We start from the raw sequence: 18,981 nt of genomic DNA on the forward strand, positions 1-18,981 counted from the left end.
GGCGCCGCATGAGTCTCCCGCACCGGAGACTGGCTGGCGCCGCATGAGTCTCCCGCACCGGAGACTGGCTGGCGCCGCATGGATCTCCCGCACCGGAGACTGGCTGGCGCCGCATGGGTCTCCCGCACCGGAGACTGGCTGGCGCCGCATGGGTCTCCCGCACCGGAGACTGGCTGGCGCCGCATGGGTCTCCCGCACCGGAGACTGGCTGGCGCCCGGAGACTGGCTGGCGTCGGATGACGGACGTTACCCAGTCGAGCCCGACATGTCTGTCCCTGAAGCCGGGCTCGTGTCTCACTCACAGACCAACTAAGGCAGGCGGGCCGGTGCCGACCCAAAACGGCGGGCCACCGGGCGTGACGGACGCCTGCGGAGCGGGCAGCGGTGGGAGCCGGACGGACAGTGCGGCGTGATCTGAGACGCACGGCAGCGCCGCGCTGATAATCTGCACCGCAACTGCCGTCAAGTCCACTCTGGTGATTTCGCCGATGTCAAAAGTCGTGAAACAAAATATTAAGGGAAGATCCAATCTGATGGTGGGGATTGGGAGAACCTTTAGTGTTTGTGAACGTGAGGCAGTGCTGGCATTAAAGGAAGTGGTCGGGCAGCGCGCGGCACAGCTTTGGCTGTGAAGCTGACCGCGTTTCTACGGTCATATTCGTTCCGCCTACAGCCCCGGCCGTAATGACGAAGAAAATGACCATCTATCTCCATCCCTCATGTTTTTTTCTCCTGCGCCGAATATCCGCCTCGTTGCTCATGCCGTCGGCGGCCCACCCACCATCACTTCCTTGAGGTCCTTGGACTGCAGATGGTGGAGCGGCTCCAAGAAGCTTTGCTTCATGTTGTCGTCGAGGGAGTACTTGATGTCGGCGATCTGCTTCATGGCCTCACCGGCCTCCACCATGGCCTGGGCTGGAACAGCAGAAGGCCGGCCGCCAGTCAGTCGGGCACGTTCGGCACGCGTTCATTGACAGAGGCCGCACTGCCGGCTGCCGAGCCGGCCCCACTGTCTGTGGAGCCAACAGAATAGCACGGCTGAAACCGAACGCCATCCACTGAACGTTGCACGCCTTTCGCACCCACTTTTTGGACATGGACAGCAATGTCCAGGCACTGGTTTCGAGGATCATCAGTCAGCAGAGCCAAACGGTGGCGCGTGGGCAAGGTTGGTGGATCGAGACACCAGTCGGACGTAATTGTAAACTTAAGAAAAATCAACATCCAAAAATGTTCTTCTTTGCTAGAGCGGCCTTGCCATTTCGGCCTTTATATGGCGTGATCCTGACTTGATAACGACCAACATTTGAAAATGGCGAGTGACCGATATATATATATTGGCATGTTCAGAAAAAAATTTATTCGCAATGACGTCGATAATACCATGGACCCTCGAACAATCAGCGTCACGAGCGAGCCGATACGTCAAGTGACGCATCTGCCAGTATGGCGCCGCCACCACTTTCTTGAGCACCATAGAGCAGGCTCACAGCGAGCTGCAGTAGCGTATGAAACACTGGCTCTGTTCGAATCTGACTCATGCATCTGGCATGGCAGAACGATACTGCGCCATTGGTGAAATATCAACATAAAACATTAATCGCAATATCAAAGAGCATAAATTTTCACAAAAACGCAAATACATAGTCTTGAAATGAGAGGTCACTCTTCCGCGGATAAAAGCTTGAAACAGTACTAAATATGTTTTACAATTATTGTCAGCCATTGGGGGCGTAAATTGAAGTGGCCGAAATACGGGGAACAGTCAGGCTGCGGGGGCAGGCTAGGCCAACCTCATCGGCTCAGCCCCTCTTCCTTCCACCAACCGACTCTAGAAAGTGACGCCCCTGAGTGTACAGCTGCTTGTTGGAGGGGAAACCATGTTCAGTGCTATTTCACTGAAATGAGTAATTCAAGCACAGATTCTGCAGATTTAAATAATTCAGATATGACAAACAGCAACACGCCAATGTCCATTCATCAAATCTTATTGCAGCTTTAAAACCAAGGAAATACACAAAAAGGTATCATTACAGCTCAGTGGCAGCGACAGACGGCTGTCGCACACGCCTTTTCAGCACAGTTACTCCGTTCATCTTCTATTGCCGTTCAAAACAGTACCTGCTATATCATCATCTATGGCTCACGGCTATCAGCCACATTGGCTTCATGCACATTCCATCCGTCAGCCCCAGATGCCTCAGAAGGATCACCACCAGTCTCACCACGTCCCAGGTCAACTTCAGTGGCGAAAGTTCCGCTAACGAACATAGTTCTCTGACTGAGCAGCGTGTCGTTCCCGCCCGAGCCGAGGCAGGGCGGGGAGGCGCACAGCTGGAGGCGCTGAGGGCGCCTGGCTGCCGTCTCTGCCTCGCCCCAGATCGCCTCCACCTGGCAGACGGCCGGCAGCCTCCGGCGCCGGCAGCTGGCCGTGATCCAGCCGCGCGCCGCGCCCAGCGTCGAGCAGCGCTGCCGCGCCGAAGGCTGGTCATGGTAGCGGCGGCGGCCGGCAGCGGCACCGCCCCAACGCATGACCCAGGCTCGCGACACGCCGGCGTGGTGTCCCAGCAGGCGGCGCACGAGGCCCGTCTGTCTGCCGACGCGCACGGCCGCCAGCCGGCCGCCAAGCCGGCGGCAGCGAGCGCTCATCTCGCGCCGCGGGCCCACCGTCGCCGTCACCAGCATACAGCTGGCGTCTAACATCGTCCAGGCGGCGTCGGCCGTGCCATTGGGGCAACGGCGCACGGCGAGTGTGTCGGCGAAGTCGGCATGGTCGAGTCTCAAGTGCAGGCGCAGCAGGCGGCCCCTGAGCTCCTCCTCCTCGGCGAGCGCCGCGATGAGAGCGTCGCTCCTCGCCACGAGTGCGCCAGAGATCCGCGTCTTTGTCTGCCGGAGCGCGGCCACCCCGGCCAGGTCGGCCCCGTGGCCCGACTCGGAGCACGCAGGCCATTCGTGTCCGTGCGGAACGCTGCAGACCAGGCTGACGTTTCTCACCTGGCTTCACTCCCGGCACGCTCTTATGGGGCTCTGATATGTTGTCCGAAAGAAAGACGAAGTGCTGATCCGACTCACGCGCGTGAAGCAGTGCCTCGGCCTCATGTTTGGAGCTTAACGTGGCTAAATCGCCGAGATTGTAAAAGGAGCACGTGGTTGCTGCCTCCGAAAACGTCAAAGGTCGAGGAAGCGGGAATATGAAAGATTTTGTTGTTATACATGTTTGACGGATGGGGTGAAGAGCCGAACTCGGTCCACACCGGTGAGGTGCACGCTTCGGGTGTGATTCACTTAATGGCACACTGATCACCAATACTAGCATTCCAGAAAACAATGCAGGAATTCCACAGCTTCGCATTGTGGCGCAGTTTAAGAACTCATAAATTTGCAGAAGGCATCAAAACACTCGAAACTCGAAACACATCAAATCACGGTCACAAACTCAAATCCCATACTTAATTAGTGAGAAATACCTGCGCAATTTGTAGTGGTAGGTGGGAAAAATATTCGATATGCCAGAGTGTCGGATTTTTAGGAACCACGATTTTTAAAAAAAAGCAGCGTTGTGCTCGATTTGTTCGCAAATAAGCCAGTTTTCAACTTCTCGTGGAAAATCACCCCTGGATCTCCAAAAATAAAAACACTACTGATGGGACACGAAGGTTAATACTGATATGTTTTTCATGCTTAAAAAAATGTCGAACGACGTTCGTTTCATTAGCATCATGTTCCGAAGCACACTCCAAGCCTTAATATATCGACTTATTTTGCATCGAGATTTTGCAATACATGGGTATGTAGAGCAGGAATACCTTTCGCGGAGTACTTCCCAACATTACACTTCTTTACAGCCATGAGTTGATCCCGAATTATTAACGTATGACGAGTTATGGCTCAGTGTATCGTGTGAACATAAATGTTTTCGAATCTATGATGAAGATCATGGCACCAATGTGTCATGGACCCATCTCTCATTATGTTGGCAAGCTCTTTTTGGAAAACAGAGTTAAAATGGGAACTAAATTTCAATTTTTAGGCGATCTTCAGGGTGTCCTGTTTTATAGAACAGTTGCTCGCCTGACATTCACAGTCCAGTTTCTCAGAGGAAACACTCGGGTGGGACTGACAGCTATTTATACAGTGTCCACAGGCCAGCTTCGGCAGCTTCGGCCGGCTTCTCAGGGGGTATCTATAAACCATTAAAATAACCACTTATTTCTAGTAAGTTATGTCACACCGTGTTCACAGCTAACTGTAGGCAATTCTGGTCAGCATGCTTCGGAGTCGCTCATAAGGCTGCTGACTTTCCAGCAGCTATCCTTTGGTAGTTACGATGCACCTTCTGCACGCTTTGGGGGCTCACAGTAGATTTACGGAGCTCGAGGGCGAAATCCAAATACATTCGCTTTGCAACGCGGCATGGACCGACACGTCGGGCGCAGTTGTCGTGCTCCGCTACAACTTAAGTGCGCGGCTACAACGCATCATCAATCGAGGTGCTGAGCTCGTTAAATCTGAAGAAAATGTTGTCTTAAGTACCAAAAGGCGAGGAAATCTTGGCATTTCATGCAAGAGCACGATAACTTCAAGCGTTTCTATCACGTAATGGGACGACGAAAATTAGACTTCCGACATTTTTCAAACGGACTGGGACCACAATTATTTTGTTTTCCAGTCACAGGAAACATTGTCCGCACTGAACAGTGAATACACAAGTTCGGCCTGGTGAGGAAAATGGATGCAATGAAAATAAGGGGATGCATATATATATATATATATATATATATATATATATATATATTGGAATATTTTGGCAGAATTCTTTCTTTGATACATGTTTGATTAAAAATAACTGCTGACTCAGCATTAACGAGCTTTTTGATGCATCGTTCTAGCTTCCGGGCCTTTGACTTTGCGTCATCGCTTAGATTAAAGATGGTTCGTACAAAATTACTCATATATTCATCACTCCTTCCATTCTAACGTTTCGAGATCTTATCTCATCTCGAGGAAGAAGACTAAATTGCAAAGAAAAAGTTTGAGTTTTAAGGGATGAAAAAAATTGTGCACTATGTTGGAAAACATCTTTTAGTACGGAGAACATAAATGAAGCACAACTAATTGAAGTAAGACCTATATATATTATATATAGATTATATATGCATATATATTTATATATATAATATAATATATATATATATATATATACATATATATATATATATATAAAGTTATATCATATATACTTTACGCCATATTTATGGACTTCTGTTCAACTCGTCCCATGGCTGGTGGCAACTTATCTCCGGGAATAACTAACACACAGTTTTGCATTCGCGCCAACATTCTGTGCGTCGGGCGAAGAATACATTGCATACCACATTTCTTGCGCTACAGCGTCAATCAACAGTCCACCTACATCGTCACATGGCTCCGCAAACGGCACCATGTGTCGCATCCACTCGTTCACACTCACACAACCTACTCTTCCCTACATTCCGTGTGCACACCAAACCAACATCGCAGCACGTCGCGTGGGCCCGCCTCGGAGCGCGCTTTGTGGGGGGGGGGGGGGAGGGGGCAGACTCACCGAACGGCTCGTCCTCGTCCAGCTTGCGTCCGAAGGTCACCATGCACTCGCCGAGCACGCCCTCCGGCTGCGGGTAGGTGGCCGCCTTGGCCTGGCCCGACAGTTTGGAGATGCCTGCCGGCCGAGAGAGTCCGTGAGCCCCGCCGCTCGAGCAGTCAGTGGCATCGGTAGCGGCACGGAGGTCCGCTGCCGTCCACCCGTTCGCCGACAGATCTGGTCGGGCGGGTACCGGGCGGACTGGCGCTGATTGTGACGGCGGTCTAGGCACGGAACACGTGAAGCACAGGCCAGGCGACGGAAGACATGCGCGTTACGCCAAAATGGAGATGACATCACATGCTGTCGTCTGACGCAGTGCTTCCTTTCTACGCAGAAAGCGTAAAATAGCGCGACACGACCATTGCAATGGGTTCCATATCGGATACAAAACAGACACAGAGTGCATAGGCCACACTGTGCTGTCGAGCCATTGTCCACGTCCACGGTGATAATTCGCATCTTAATTCTGACGGTGCTTTTCTGGCCGTTCTCAGGTGTCCGTCACGATCACAGACACAGTATTGTAATTACGGGGCTTGAAGCTGTCAGAAACCTCCGATATCACGATATGTGTGTATGTACATGCTCACCGCTTCAAATATTCTCAAGCCTTTTTTTGTTATAAAGCAGTACCTGACAACAAAATGACTAACTGTCCCAGAAATTGACTGCAAACTGAAGTCGTTCACGTTCGATTTCGACAAAAAATCGAGCAATTCTTCAAGTACCGGGAACCCGTTTCCAACATTCACTCAGACTGGGCACATTGTAGCAAATTGTTTGGCGTTAATTTGGTAGCCTTGGCTGACTATTCAGCGCCCAGCCTTGACCACTCGCATAGATGGCGTGGCCAACAGAAGCCAATCAGGCAGACAGGGGTGCTAACGACAGGCCCCATCCGCCAGCCAATTTCCGCGCATGTCGCCCCAGTCGTCACCGCCCTCGCCCAATCAATGGCATCAGCCCCGGCTTCACGGCGGCAGCAGCCACCCACCGGGCCATGGCAAGGCGCGCCGCCAAAAATAGGCAGACCACGCGTGGGCCTGGCAGAATGCAGGGCCGGCGACGCTGTGGGTGACGCGATTCTGCGGGGAGGACGGCCGGCCGCCACCACAGCAGGCCACTCCCAGGGACGCTGAAAGCAGTCATCATCCGTCTGCCTTATGGGGCACATGGCCCTGTTCCTGAGCGAGACTTTCCCGACCGAAAATAGAGCCCCGAAGACGATAATACGCTGAACTAAGGCGAACTTAATATGGGATTAGCGCGCCAGCAGGGCTCAGGCACGGAAACTATGCATTGGGAATTCTCAATACAGTTCGAGAGTTGACATGCCCTGTGTCGGGTTCAGTGTCCCACACAAGGACTGCATGCACGACCTAACCAGGACCTCATCAGCATAGAACTAATTCGACGGCGGATATAAGCAGACCAGTGCGGGTGCTATGCAGCCTCGTGTGATACCGCGGCAACAAATGAGGTCATGCAGTCCAGAGAGCCATCTGCTGTCAGTTTTAATGACCCATTTGCTTCCCTGGTCCATAACCCACTTCGCGCCTGCCCCGGGTATCTCCCAGATTGGGAGGGCAGGGAAGCCACATCGCGATGCTCCATAATGAGAACAGCAACGCGGCTTCAAATACATACCCACGTTCGCAGCCCCGGACCGGAGCCGATAGCCGCGGAAGCTTGTTGGAGATGGGGAAGGCGAGGGGGGGGGGCAAACATGATTTGTATTTCGTTTGGCTCCAAGCCCATCTTCGGGTTAATGCCGACCGCTGTCTGGAGTCGGAGCCCGCTATATATATATATATATATATATATATATATATATATATATATATATATGTAATCGCAGCAAGTTGTATGCCTCACGCGCCCCAGGGTAACCGCAAAGCACTTAAATAGGTCGCATGTCCGCCGCGCCTCATTCGAAACATAACCCGGCAGCGTTGTGAGATGAATGCAAGTTGCATCAGCCAATATCATAGACGACAGTGCAGTGGGTACATCTTACCTTGACATGTGCATCCAACGATAACATAATCATTACCAAATTGCGATTGAGTTTCCTCCGCGGAATCAATTCCAATTTTAACTCATACGGCAGAGAATTCGTTCATACTACTATTCCGCACAGTCAGAACAGATTTAGATCATTTTCGAGTACACCCCAAGAACATGCGACCCGATCACGAAAGCGATCCCAATGGGGTCCACGCCATGAACCCCACCACGGCCTGCTCTCCTGACAGGCAGTCCTGACAGGCCATCGCCAGTGTTGGGCCTACGCCTGGCGCCGGGCCGTACAGGCCGCCGTCGGCGCCGCTCCGCCTGGTGAGGACCCGCAGTCCCACTCCAGGGAGGGCAGCTCAGGAAGCCGTACAGGCCATCGCCGGCGCCACACCGCCTGGTGAGGACCCGCAGTCCCATTCCATGGAGGACAGCTCCCGGAGCCGCAAAGGCCGCCGCCGGCGCCGAGGCCACCGATGGCGGCCGGCGGCTCTCAAACGGCCACCTCTAACGGGCCACGCGAGTGTGCACATGTCCTTACGCCGAGCAATGTGTACAGAACGACGCTGTATCCTCGTTCGCCCTGCAGCCAAGGCGAGTGGCAGAAAAGCCCTAGAGTCCGCCAACAATACTCACCCTTTACGGCGGACATTTTGGCCCGGGACGCGGGATTCGGGTGTAGGAACTCCTTCGTCTTAATCTGCAGCTCTTCCACCAGCTCGCAAGTGATGTCCGTTTTCTGCAAGTGGGCGATGCTGTTATGTGCTGTGATTACACGATAAAACCCGTGCTAGACATTCTCTGCTCAAGAACAAAAGGCTCCAGTCGCTTTAAATACGGACATTCGCCAAAATGACAAACTTATTGCAAAACTACCAACGAAAAAGAGGCACAAGAATCTAAAAATGAACAAAAACGTATATGTATTATGATTATTTTCGTAACATTACATGCTCTTATAAATTCGGGTCTACGATACCCGTATAGGAGAGAAAATTGCCTATCAGACGAACTATCAACATAATGCAAGTCGCAGTCCTCCTGGCGAACTTTGTCCAACGACAACTCGTTTCCGGTACACATCAATCCTGACTCGATATGGCCGCCTGTTCCGCGGCAGGTTAAGCCACTAAACAACTCTGCCACCCACGGCCCGTATTATTTCTAGACCTGCATCGGGTGCGCGACCAGGCGCGCTCTCAGGGGGGTCAGCTCACTCACAACCAGGCGCGCTCTCAGGGGGGGGGGGGGGGGGCAGCTCCCTCACAACCAGGTGAGCTCTCAGGGGGGGCCAGCTCACTCACGCGCTCCATTTCCGTGAACTCGTCGTCCAGCTTGGTGCCCTCAGCACCGCCCATCTTCTCGGTGACATACTGATTGGCTTTGTTGATCTGCTTCTTGAATCCGGCGAACGCCATCTTGGTGGGACCTGGGACAGGACAGCCTGCGCTGACAGCGGACACAACTAGGAGCGCAGCGGCGATATCTGGCGCGCTGGCTTCATGACCAGCGCAGGTCATTAAACGTATCGTCTTGGTGCACTGCATCGGCATGCTACAGAGCTCATTCAATGGCAAAAACGGCTGGTATAATCAAGCAATTTGCTTTGGGTAGAAATGTTCGGCCAGGTGGAAACGATATGCTAAAATACGTACAGTCAAAGGACGAGGTATCTGGGTGACACGGGACATGGATCTAACCGTTCATAAAATGTCAACGACCTCCCCCCGGGGCGTCGTCTCCACTCCTGTCCGCTCAGTCAGACCCTTCTGTCAGAGCATCCCTAGCGCCTCGCCCAATCAGCCGGCCGCGGATGACCTCCCGACCTTTGCGCAGGACGGCCGCCGCCATGTCGCCCGTCTTCGCCGCCGTCCGCCGTCGCACGCTGCCACTAACTGTCGGCCCCGACGCGACGGCACGGCTGGTGGGGAGGGGGCTGGCGGCGGTCCAGCGGCGCCGGCGGGGACCTTCGAGGAGGTCGTGCCGGCGGTGACGCCGCCCTGGACCGGCGTTGGGCCCGCTGCGGTCTGCCGGGGCGGGCAGGGGCACGCAGCGCTGGTCGGACCACGGAATGAGCGCCAGTGGCGACACGCCGAGCGGCCAGCTGGCTGAGACCATGGACACCTGCGGCGGATGCCGCATTCGTGCGCGACAGCTCCTGCATGCTGAGCGTCATAAGCGGAAGAGACTTTCAAGTTCTCCCACTGCGCGCCGAGAACGCCATTAAGTTCGGACGGAGAAGGAATGGATCCGGGCCTCTACACAAACCACAAGACTCCACTGCGTAGAAACGAAAAACAACAGTCCGCTGCCGACGGGCGGCGCGCTAGCCCGGTCACGCGACGCCGGCAGCGGTCGCGGCTAACGAGGCCCCGCCGGCGTCGGCGCTCCCCCGTCTGCCAGCGACAGTGAGCCATGAGACGAGGACAGCCGTCGGCGCTCCCCCGTCTGCAAGCGACAGTGAGCCATGAGACGAGGACAGCCCCCGGGCGGAGCACCGCCGGCGTCGGCGCTCCCCAGTCTGCCAGCGACAGTGAGCCATGAGACGAGGACAGCCCCCGGGCGGAGCACCGCCGGAGTCGGCGCTCCCCGTCTGCCAGCGACAGTGAGCCATGAGACGAGGACAGCCCCCGGGCGGAGCACCACCGGCGTCGGCGCTCCCCGTCTGCCAGCGACAGTGAGCCGTGAGACGAGGACATCCCCCGGGCGGAGCACCGCCGGCGTCGGCGCTCTCCCGTCTGCCAGCGACAGTGAGCCATGAGACGAGGACAGCCGTCGGGCGGAGCACCGCCGGCGTCGGCGCTCCCCGTCTGCCAGCGACAGTGAGCCATGAGACGAGGACAGCCGTCGGGCGGAGCACCGCCGGCGTCGGCGCTCCCCGTCTGCCAGCGACAGTGAGCCATGAGACGAGGACAGCCGTCGGGCGGAGCACCGCCGGCGTCGGCGCTCCCCGTCTGCCAGCGACAGTGAGCCATGAGACGAGGACAGCCGTCGGGCGGAGCACCGCCGGCGTCGGCGCTCCCCAGTCTGCCAGCGACAGTGAGCCATGAGACGAGGACAGCCGTCGGCGCTCCTCCGTCTGCCGACGACAGTGAGCCATGAGACGAGGACAGCCGTCGGCGCTCCCCAGTCTGCCAACGACAGTGAGCCATGAGGCGAGGACAGCCGTCGGCGCTCCTCCGTCTGCCGACGACAGTGAGCCATGAGACGAAGACAGCCGTCGGCGCTCCCCAGTCTGCCAGCGACAGTGAGCCATGAGACGAGGACAGCCGTCGGCGCTCCTCCGTCTGCCGACGACAGTGAGCCATGAGACGAAGACAGCCGTCGGCGCTCCCCAGTCTGCCAGCGACAGTGAGCCATGAGACGAGGACAGCCCCCGGGCGGAGCACCGCCGGCGTCGGTGCTCCCCGTCTGCAAGCGACAGTGTGCCATGAGACGGGGACAGCCGTTGGGCGGAGCGCCCCCGGCCATGCGCGGACCGCGGCTGGGTCGCCATCTACGGCGGCGTCTCGCCGCGGAGCGGCCAGTGGTGACGACAAATGCGTCACGGCGCGTGACTTCAGCGGGGGGGGGGGATGGCGCTTGTCTTAACCCCTTGTCAAGAAGCAGCAGGCTCGTGCAGAGGCTATGCTCGTCCACCAGGGGACGTGGTCACAGCCGGGTAGCTGCGACCGACCCGGCCCGTCGCCAGGGTCGGCTTCAAGACATGATGATAATGATGATGATTTGAGTGTTTGGGCGCATCGACTGCAGGTCATGCAGTACGCCTAGTTATCACCTTATGCAGGGCCGCAAACCAAGCAGGTGTATCAAACAGGTCACCCTGCTAAGTCTTGATGGTCAGACATGGCATCATGATGAAAAGATGACTGGAAAATCTACAACGCAGAGACTGCAACACTTTACCAGACTCGACATCACGCGAACAATCCCCTAAACAGCGACATAGTGCGCGACTGTGGGCGTTGTGTCCGAAGAACTGCACCCTCGTTGCAGGGACTTTCCTAGTACCGCACGGCGCTCCTCTCCCGGATCACCAGCTCACGTAGGTCATCGCCGTTCTCTGTACGAGAGACGTCTCGGCATGGAATGGGCGGAGCGGGGCGCGGGAGCGTCCAGTACGAGCCACGAGACCGACATCGAGTGATTTCCACGCGTAAGCCCGCCCTCAAGCGCTGCGCGGGCCGCGACGGCCCGTCTCGACCGCAGCCGCAGCCGCGCGGGCAGCGGCCGCTGACGAACGCCCCTTCACCGGTGCTCCAGCGGGGGCAGCCATGTCGGAGCCGGCACAGGTCCATCGAATCGATGGCACAAACGTGGCGGCGACGGCGGTTGATTACCGCCAGGCAATTAACCAGCGCTGAAGCACCGCTGGAAATTGTTCGATGCCTATGCCCAAAACGCGGCGAACTTCAGAACATTTCAGGATGGGAGCACGGGCGTAACGAAAATAAGTTAAATTCCAGGCGTGCATTTCCGTACATTCGCTGCAAATGTAGAGCCTAAGCCTCACCTGCGTTTAGCTGCTTGAACTCAAGTGGCGTTAGCGTCGCTGTAGTATGCACGACTGACACAACGCGGCTGACGCGGTGGGCATCATCGTGTGTTTCATATACGGGGCATTGTGCAAAACACACGATTTTTCACCTTGACCACGTTCAATTTTACGCAACGTGAAGACACGTGCGGTCACGTCACGACACAGGCAAGGGCAAAAACGCTGCAAATCTAGGAAGATATATTGAATTGTGTGCTACACAGGCATAGGCCGGCGCCAGCACGACCAAAAAGGCTGCAAAACTCATACAGGATACATTATTTTGTGTTCACGAGCCTGAGCCAATGTCACCCAGGTATCCACTCATACTTCGGATATTTTTCCTAAACACCTTGCGCAGCATCTTATGTTGGGATTATCGCCAATAGGCATATCTTCCTTGCACCACACGTATGTTTGGCCAGTATCAAACATCGATTCTCATTGAGGGTGGATGTCGATCCCGACACCACGCCGACAGCAAACGTCCGGCTGGCTACACGGAGCCACTCCCCCCTCCCCATCCCTCCGTCACGCGGCCAAGGGACCGAGGAGCGTCGAAGAACAGGTGGTCCTCCCGCCGAGCCGGCGCTTTTTGTGCCGCGCGTCTGCAACCCAGGCCGGCGCCCCCGGTCAGCCCACCGGGGAGGGGAGCAGAAATCGACACCAGAAGACGGCGACACAGACAAACATAAAGCCTCCAAAAAGCTACCAAAAAAGACGGCTTCTGCCTTTTTTGAGCACAGGCGACCTATGTACGAGGGGAGTGAGCGGACAGGATCAGTTATCGCAAGCCGTGGCGGACAGGGTCGGCTGTAGCAAGCCGTGGCTGACACCGTCGGCTGTCGCAAGCCGTCGCAGACAGGGTCAGTTGTTGCAAGCCGTGGCGGACAGGGTCAGTTGTTGCAAGCCGTGGCGGACAGGGTCAGTTGTCGACAGCCGTGGCGGACAGGGTCAGTTGTCGAAAGCCGTGACGGACAGATTCGGCTGTCGCAAGCTGTGGCGGATAGGGTCAGTTGTCGAAAGCCGTGGCGGACAGGGTCAGTTGTCGCAAGCCGTGGCGGACAGGGTCAGTTGTCGCAAGCCGTGGCGGACAGGGTCGGCTGTAGCAAGCCGTGGCGGACAGGGTCAGTTGTCGCAAGCTGTGGCGGACAGGGTCGGCTGTAGCAAGCCGTGGCGGACAGGGTCAGTTGTCGAAAGCTGTGGCAGACATGGTCGGCTGTCGTAAGCCGTGGCGGACAGGGTCGGCTGTAGCAAGCCGTGGCACACAGGGTCAGTTGTTGCAAGCCGTGGCACACAGGGTCAGTTGTTGCAAGCCGTGGCGGACAGGGTCAGTTGTCGAAAGCCGTGGCGGACAGGGTAAGTTGTCGCAAGCCGTGGCGGACAGGGTCAGTTGTCGAAAGCCGTGGCGGACAGGGCTAGTTGTCGAAAGCCGTGGCGGACAGGGTCAGTTGTCGAAAGCCGTGGCGGACAGGGTTCGCTGTCGCAAGCCGTGGCGGACAGGGTCAGTTGTCGAAAGCCGTGGCGGACAGGGTTAGTTGTCGAAAGCCGTGGCGGACATGGCCGGCTGTCGTAAGCCGTGGCGGACAGGGTCGGCTGTCGCAAGCCGTGGCGGACAGGGTCGGCTGTAGCAAGCCGTGGCACACAGGGTCAGTTGTTGCAAGCCGTGGCGGACAGAATTAGTTGTCGAAAGCCGTGGCGGACAGGGTCAGTTGTCGAAAGCCGTGGCGGACAGGGTCAGTTGTCGAAAGCCGTGGCGGACAGGGATCGGCTTGTCGCAAGCCGTGGCGGACAGGGTCGGCTGTAGCAAGCCGTGGCGGACAGCGTCCCGACTACGGCGGCGGTGGCGGGCCAGTTGGATATCCGCCGTATAGGCGATAGTTCGCGAAAAGATGAATACATGTACGCGCGAATAAGCATATAAAATCAGTAGAGGCGGTGCCTGTCCTCCTCGAAAACGCCTACGATGGGAGACCCACGTGAGCTACCAGCTCTCATCGCTGAGGAATATAGCATACCCGCTCGCGTCATTTGTCACTCCAAGGCTAACGAAGGGAATGCGATCATAGTCTACTTACACCCTACTGAGCTATTGTACCATCTGCACGTTCGGCCTCCCGAGAAGTGCTGTGCTTGTATGGCGCAGACCCTCTGCGCCTCCTCGCTGTTCAGCACAGAAACCAGCCCCCCCCCCCCCCCCCTCCCCATCACTCCCTCCAAAGCGCGGGTCTCTGCAACAAGCGACGGGCTCTACATTCGCCGTAACCGACGTGTCTCGCGGTTACCACAACTCATTAGTCTCATGGTTACCACAGGCCACCAAAAGGCACCGCCGGTAATCCGCTGGCTTCGCAGCTGCCGCAGAGCACAAACGGTGGCACCGGTCGCCGGCACCTTACAGCTGCCACGAACGATCGGCCGAGGATTGCCGGCGACCAGCACGTCCCGTACAGGCCCGCTGACCGGCACCTCACAGCTGCCACGAACGGCCGACCGAGGCTGCCGGCGACCAGCACGTCCCGTACAGGCCCGCTGACCGGCGCCGGGGCACCCGGAGCCCCGCCGGTGGCGCCGCCCCTCCCCGCCCCCCTCGGGGGCATCGCGAGCCGCACGTGCCACGACCACACTGACCTGCTTGCCGCCGCGTCCGCCGCCGCCCGCTGGGGCCGTGCTGATCGGCGCAGCGCGGCCGTCAGCCGTCCCTCAGCGCGCGTCGACGGCGACAGCGGCCCCGACAGCGCGTCGGTGTGTCGGGAGCGGCGCCGCGGCCGCCGATCGATAGGCCCCGGCTGCGCGGCGCTCCGGACGGACCGGATCGGCCCGGCCGGTCACCAGCCGTCTGACCCCGCCAACGGGTCACGAGGTACCGGCTGACCTCTCCCGACAGGTGATGGGGTACTGTCCGACCTCCCCGGCGGATCACGGGGTACTGTCTGACCTCCCCCGGCGGGTCACGGGGTACTGTCTGACCTCTTCCGGCGGGTCACGGGGCACTGTCTGACCTCTTCCGGCGGGTCACGGGGCACTGTCTGACCTGTCTCGATGGGTCACGGAGCACTGTCTGACCTCTTCCGGCAGGTCACGGGGTACTGCCTGACTTCTTCCGGTGGGTCACGGGGTATTGCCTGACCTCTCCCGGCGGATCACAGGGTACTGTCTGACCTCTCCCGGCGGCTCACGGGGAACCGGCTGAACTCTTCCGGCGGGTCACGGGGTACTGTCTGGCACGTCCAGCAGGTCAAAGGGATACAGCCTGACCTTTCCCGATGAGTCAGGAGGGTACTGTCTGGCCCCTCCGACGGGTCACGGAGTGCTGTCTGGACCCCTCCGACGGGTCACATGATGCTGTCTGACAGGGTACGGAGCGAAGCTTTTTACCCGCTGCTTCTCAACTGGCCTCAAATATCGAAACAGTACCCAGAAGATTCCGGTCTGCCCCCGAATCCGCCAATACCGGAGGATCTGGGAGGCCTCTTCTCTCGGAGGCCGCCTTCCCACGCCGGCGACTGTTCTCGGACACGCAAAAAAAACCTCTCACGCAGCCGGCCGGCCGTTCTCGGACTCTAGCCTCTGACGCCGCCAACGATCTCTCTCGGACACGTGCTGACCTCTACCGTCGTCACCGCGGTGGCGCACCGCGGTCCGGAAACGACCGGCGCTGGCATGTGCTCCAACAGGTCCACCGGTCCCCTCTCTGGCCGGAGCTTTCGTCACTGGTCACTGGATGTGCGTACCACCTACGTCCTGCACGACCTATACTGGCACCATCGTGGTATATATATATATTGGGCTTCGGTCCTTTTGTCAACATACAGAACCTCTGTAATATCATTATTTACATCACCTGTCAATGACTGAGCCAAACACGCCGACCGTGCAAGGCCCGGTGGAAGCCGAGCGGCCTCGATCTCCAGTGAGACGCGCTAACCACTCGCTACTTACGAGTTGGAAGTTGGCACCCAATTCGACATTCTTGTGACTGCAGCCCATTCGAAACAAAAACTTATCTGACAGCCTTGCCAAACTTTTTAGCTAACCACCCACTCGTCCTGATTTGTGACGTTCGTTCGTCGTCTCCAGAACCACGCAACGACATCCGAACACCGACTCATCTGTGTTACACACATGTAAACGCCTCTGAGGCGCTGAACGATTTTTTTTTGGGGGGGGGGAGCACACTGAACAGTTGGAAACTTGCTATCCGTAGATCCGTGGTGGTACTGGACCAATGATTACCGTCGTCCTTTCAAGCACCCGTCGGTGCGTTCATATGCGCCCCCTTCTTTTGCCCACCACTGAGACCTTGTCAGCGCCCGTGACGCCACCTCGACTCCAGCCCACCACCCTTGACTCCAGCCCACTACATTTGATTCCAGCCCACCACCATTGACTCCAGTCCCACCACCTTTGATTCCAGCCCACCACCCTTGACTCCAGCCCACCACCTTTGATTCTAGCACACCACCCTTGACTCCAAGCCACCACCTTTGACTCCAAACCATTCCTTGTGGTGCCCATGATGGGAGTTGTGAGATTGCAGCGCCGTGGCTGGCTCTGGTGGCCGTGCAAAATCAGCTACTGCTGTACCAGAATGGTCCTGTTTGAGCTACAACTACTACAATCGAAAGAGAAACTGTAGCTGTGCCAGTTGTAGGTTGGAGCCAATGACACCCATGGTGGGTAGGTTGGTGTCCATGCAACACAGACTAGTGCCAGCAGTGTGCTGGTGAATTGTGTTCTTTTGTTAGATGTTGCACCTGTGCCATGCTGTCATAGCCATACATTAACCAGTCATCAATCCTTTTGTGCTGAAGCAGCACATACCAAGGTAGAGCTCATAAATACACTGTTAGAACTGTCATGTGGGATCCAAATGTATGGTATGTGGAACCAAACTATGCCAGTCTGATATGAGAAATAAAAGAGCTCTATGTCACAAACATAAGCGGGCTGTCAAGCACATGTATTGGGAAGACTGTAAAGCATACACTGGAAAAATAAGTACCTGACAATGAGTAGACTTATGTCCCATGTGGACCTGTTCTCCACTGGCCTTTTTCCAACATTCAGTTTGGCTTGTTTCTGTGCAACCCAAAAAATAAAACCAAAAAATGGAGGAAAGGTTCTGCCTTAACCTTTATATAATAGCCTTTGATGACCAACAATTGACTGAATAGGGCAAACAACTGCAACCTCACCATTTAATAATGTCCAGCCTCATGCCTCAGGAGGATGATAGTGGGGCAAGCAGATAGCCACCCTCTTCCCAAAAATATGTAACAATGTAGGTAAAAAGTGTTTAATGGGAAGCAGCAAGAACATAGATATATGTGCTCTGTAGAAAGAATCTAAGAAAAAACTTGTCTGTCTTGCCAGAGCAGTTTGTCTGGCCATTTGCTACAAATATAACTAAATTGCATTGGACTGGGGATGGTGCAGAGCCCTACAAGAACTTTGGAGACCTGCATTAAAACATTAATAGCAGATAGTTGAGGAACAGAGCAGTTGAATCTGATTGCCCTTTCCTGGCTCAGCATCTAAAGGGAGTTTAAGACCCATCCTTGAGGATCTCATATACACTGCAGTTGTAAGATCCCAGCTCATGTGATTTCACTGACCTGCAAAGTAATGCAATGCCACAGGTCAGGTTGAATGCTACAACATTCCAAGATTTCTGTTAAATTATGTGTTCATTTTCACTTATCATGATATTCAAACCAAATAGTATTGAAATATTAAAATTACACATGTCAGTCTGTCAGATGAAAGAGAACATTTTAGCCTTGAATCAGTTTACAGATTCAGCCATTTTAAGCAAAGACATGCCATAAATTTGAAAAGCTGTATTTATATGTGAATGGGTATATATAGTGTGTATATTGTCTGCAAATATTCATTCTCTCTTCACTATAAGCCACCTGGATATATACATGAGTTGGATTAGTATCATCACAAAATAAGTATCTTTCTGCAGCCATGTAGTATGTGACATGCATGTTCCATAGATCATACTTGGTCATAAATTAAAAAAGAGCTTCAGCCTCACTGCAAAACAGCACATGTTTTGTGAGTGAATTACTGAGCTGAGCAAGCTACAACAAGCTTCTATCATGTTGTGCCTAATGTGTACATTAGTCATTGTCAGGGTCATGATCAGTCATAGCCATTGTGAGGAGTCTATTTTGTACGTTTTGTCTAGCATATATACTGGTTAGCACAACCTAAGGGTGGCATGTGGATTTCATTGAATATTGGCTCACAAGGATACAAAATGACAAGTGATAATCTTCCTAGCTTGTGTGTAGAAGGCTAACGTTTGACACCCAGTTGACGGCGTGGTCTCTGGGCACATCTATAATCAATTAAGTTGCTTGTTCTGAATGGATCCTGCATGACAGGATAAGGAAAATGTCCCACAAAACCTTCCAGAAGACATCCCACAAGCCGAAGCTACAACTTACCAGAGGCTACTGATTCTTTAACTCATGATTAACATAACATCGAGAAATATGACCCAAACGCCCTTACTCAGTGGTAAAATGTCACTTTTGATACCTGCAACGCCTGTGGAGGTAAAACTTCGCTGGCTGCACGCGTGCATTTGCTTTCTAAGTCGCTAGATACTTTTTTGAAAAAATATCTCAAGATCATGTTGGGAGTTCTGTTAGCTGGGAATCACTGGAAATGCTGCCAGTTTGCTGCCAACTCGGAATGCAAAATGCTACTAAATGCTGGAGCGTACTGCATGCAAATATGGTGCATTATAGATTAACGTTTATTCATCCTCTGAAAAAGTCAAAATGTCGCG

General features: G+C 55.1%; 1 protein-coding gene across 7 annotated transcripts in view; it reads right to left on the bottom strand.

Moving 5' to 3' along the window:
• The window catches only part of LOC119102567 (endophilin-A), a 36,100-nt gene extending 17,339 nt beyond the window's left edge, over positions 1–18,761 (bottom strand). For 4 of the 7 annotated variants that reach the window (XM_037225970.1, XM_037225965.1, XM_037225969.1 and 1 more), the window contains exons 1-5: positions 9,463–9,496; positions 8,941–9,065; positions 8,273–8,375; positions 5,585–5,698; positions 782–915 (exon numbers count right to left, since the gene is read on the bottom strand). In XM_037225970.1, coding sequence (XP_037081865.1) covers positions 782–915; positions 5,585–5,698; positions 8,273–8,375; positions 8,941–9,065; positions 9,463–9,487 — 501 coding nt within the window. In that variant the 5' untranslated portion in view covers positions 9,488–9,496. Of the gene's footprint in view, positions 1–781; positions 916–5,584; positions 5,699–8,272; positions 8,376–8,940; positions 9,066–9,462; positions 9,497–14,804; positions 14,842–18,634 lie in introns of those variants that run through there. The other 3 variants (XM_037225966.1, XM_037225968.1, XM_037225967.1) reach the window with 3 other exon arrangements.
• Positions 18,762–18,981: the final 220 nt, after the last annotated feature.

This window comes from Pollicipes pollicipes, unplaced genomic scaffold (assembly GCF_011947565.3).
Source record: "Pollicipes pollicipes isolate AB1234 unplaced genomic scaffold, Ppol_2.1 Scaffold_5724;HRSCAF=6776_pilon_pilon_pilon, whole genome shotgun sequence".
Lineage (NCBI taxonomy): Eukaryota > Metazoa > Arthropoda > Thecostraca > Pollicipedomorpha > Pollicipedidae > Pollicipes > Pollicipes pollicipes.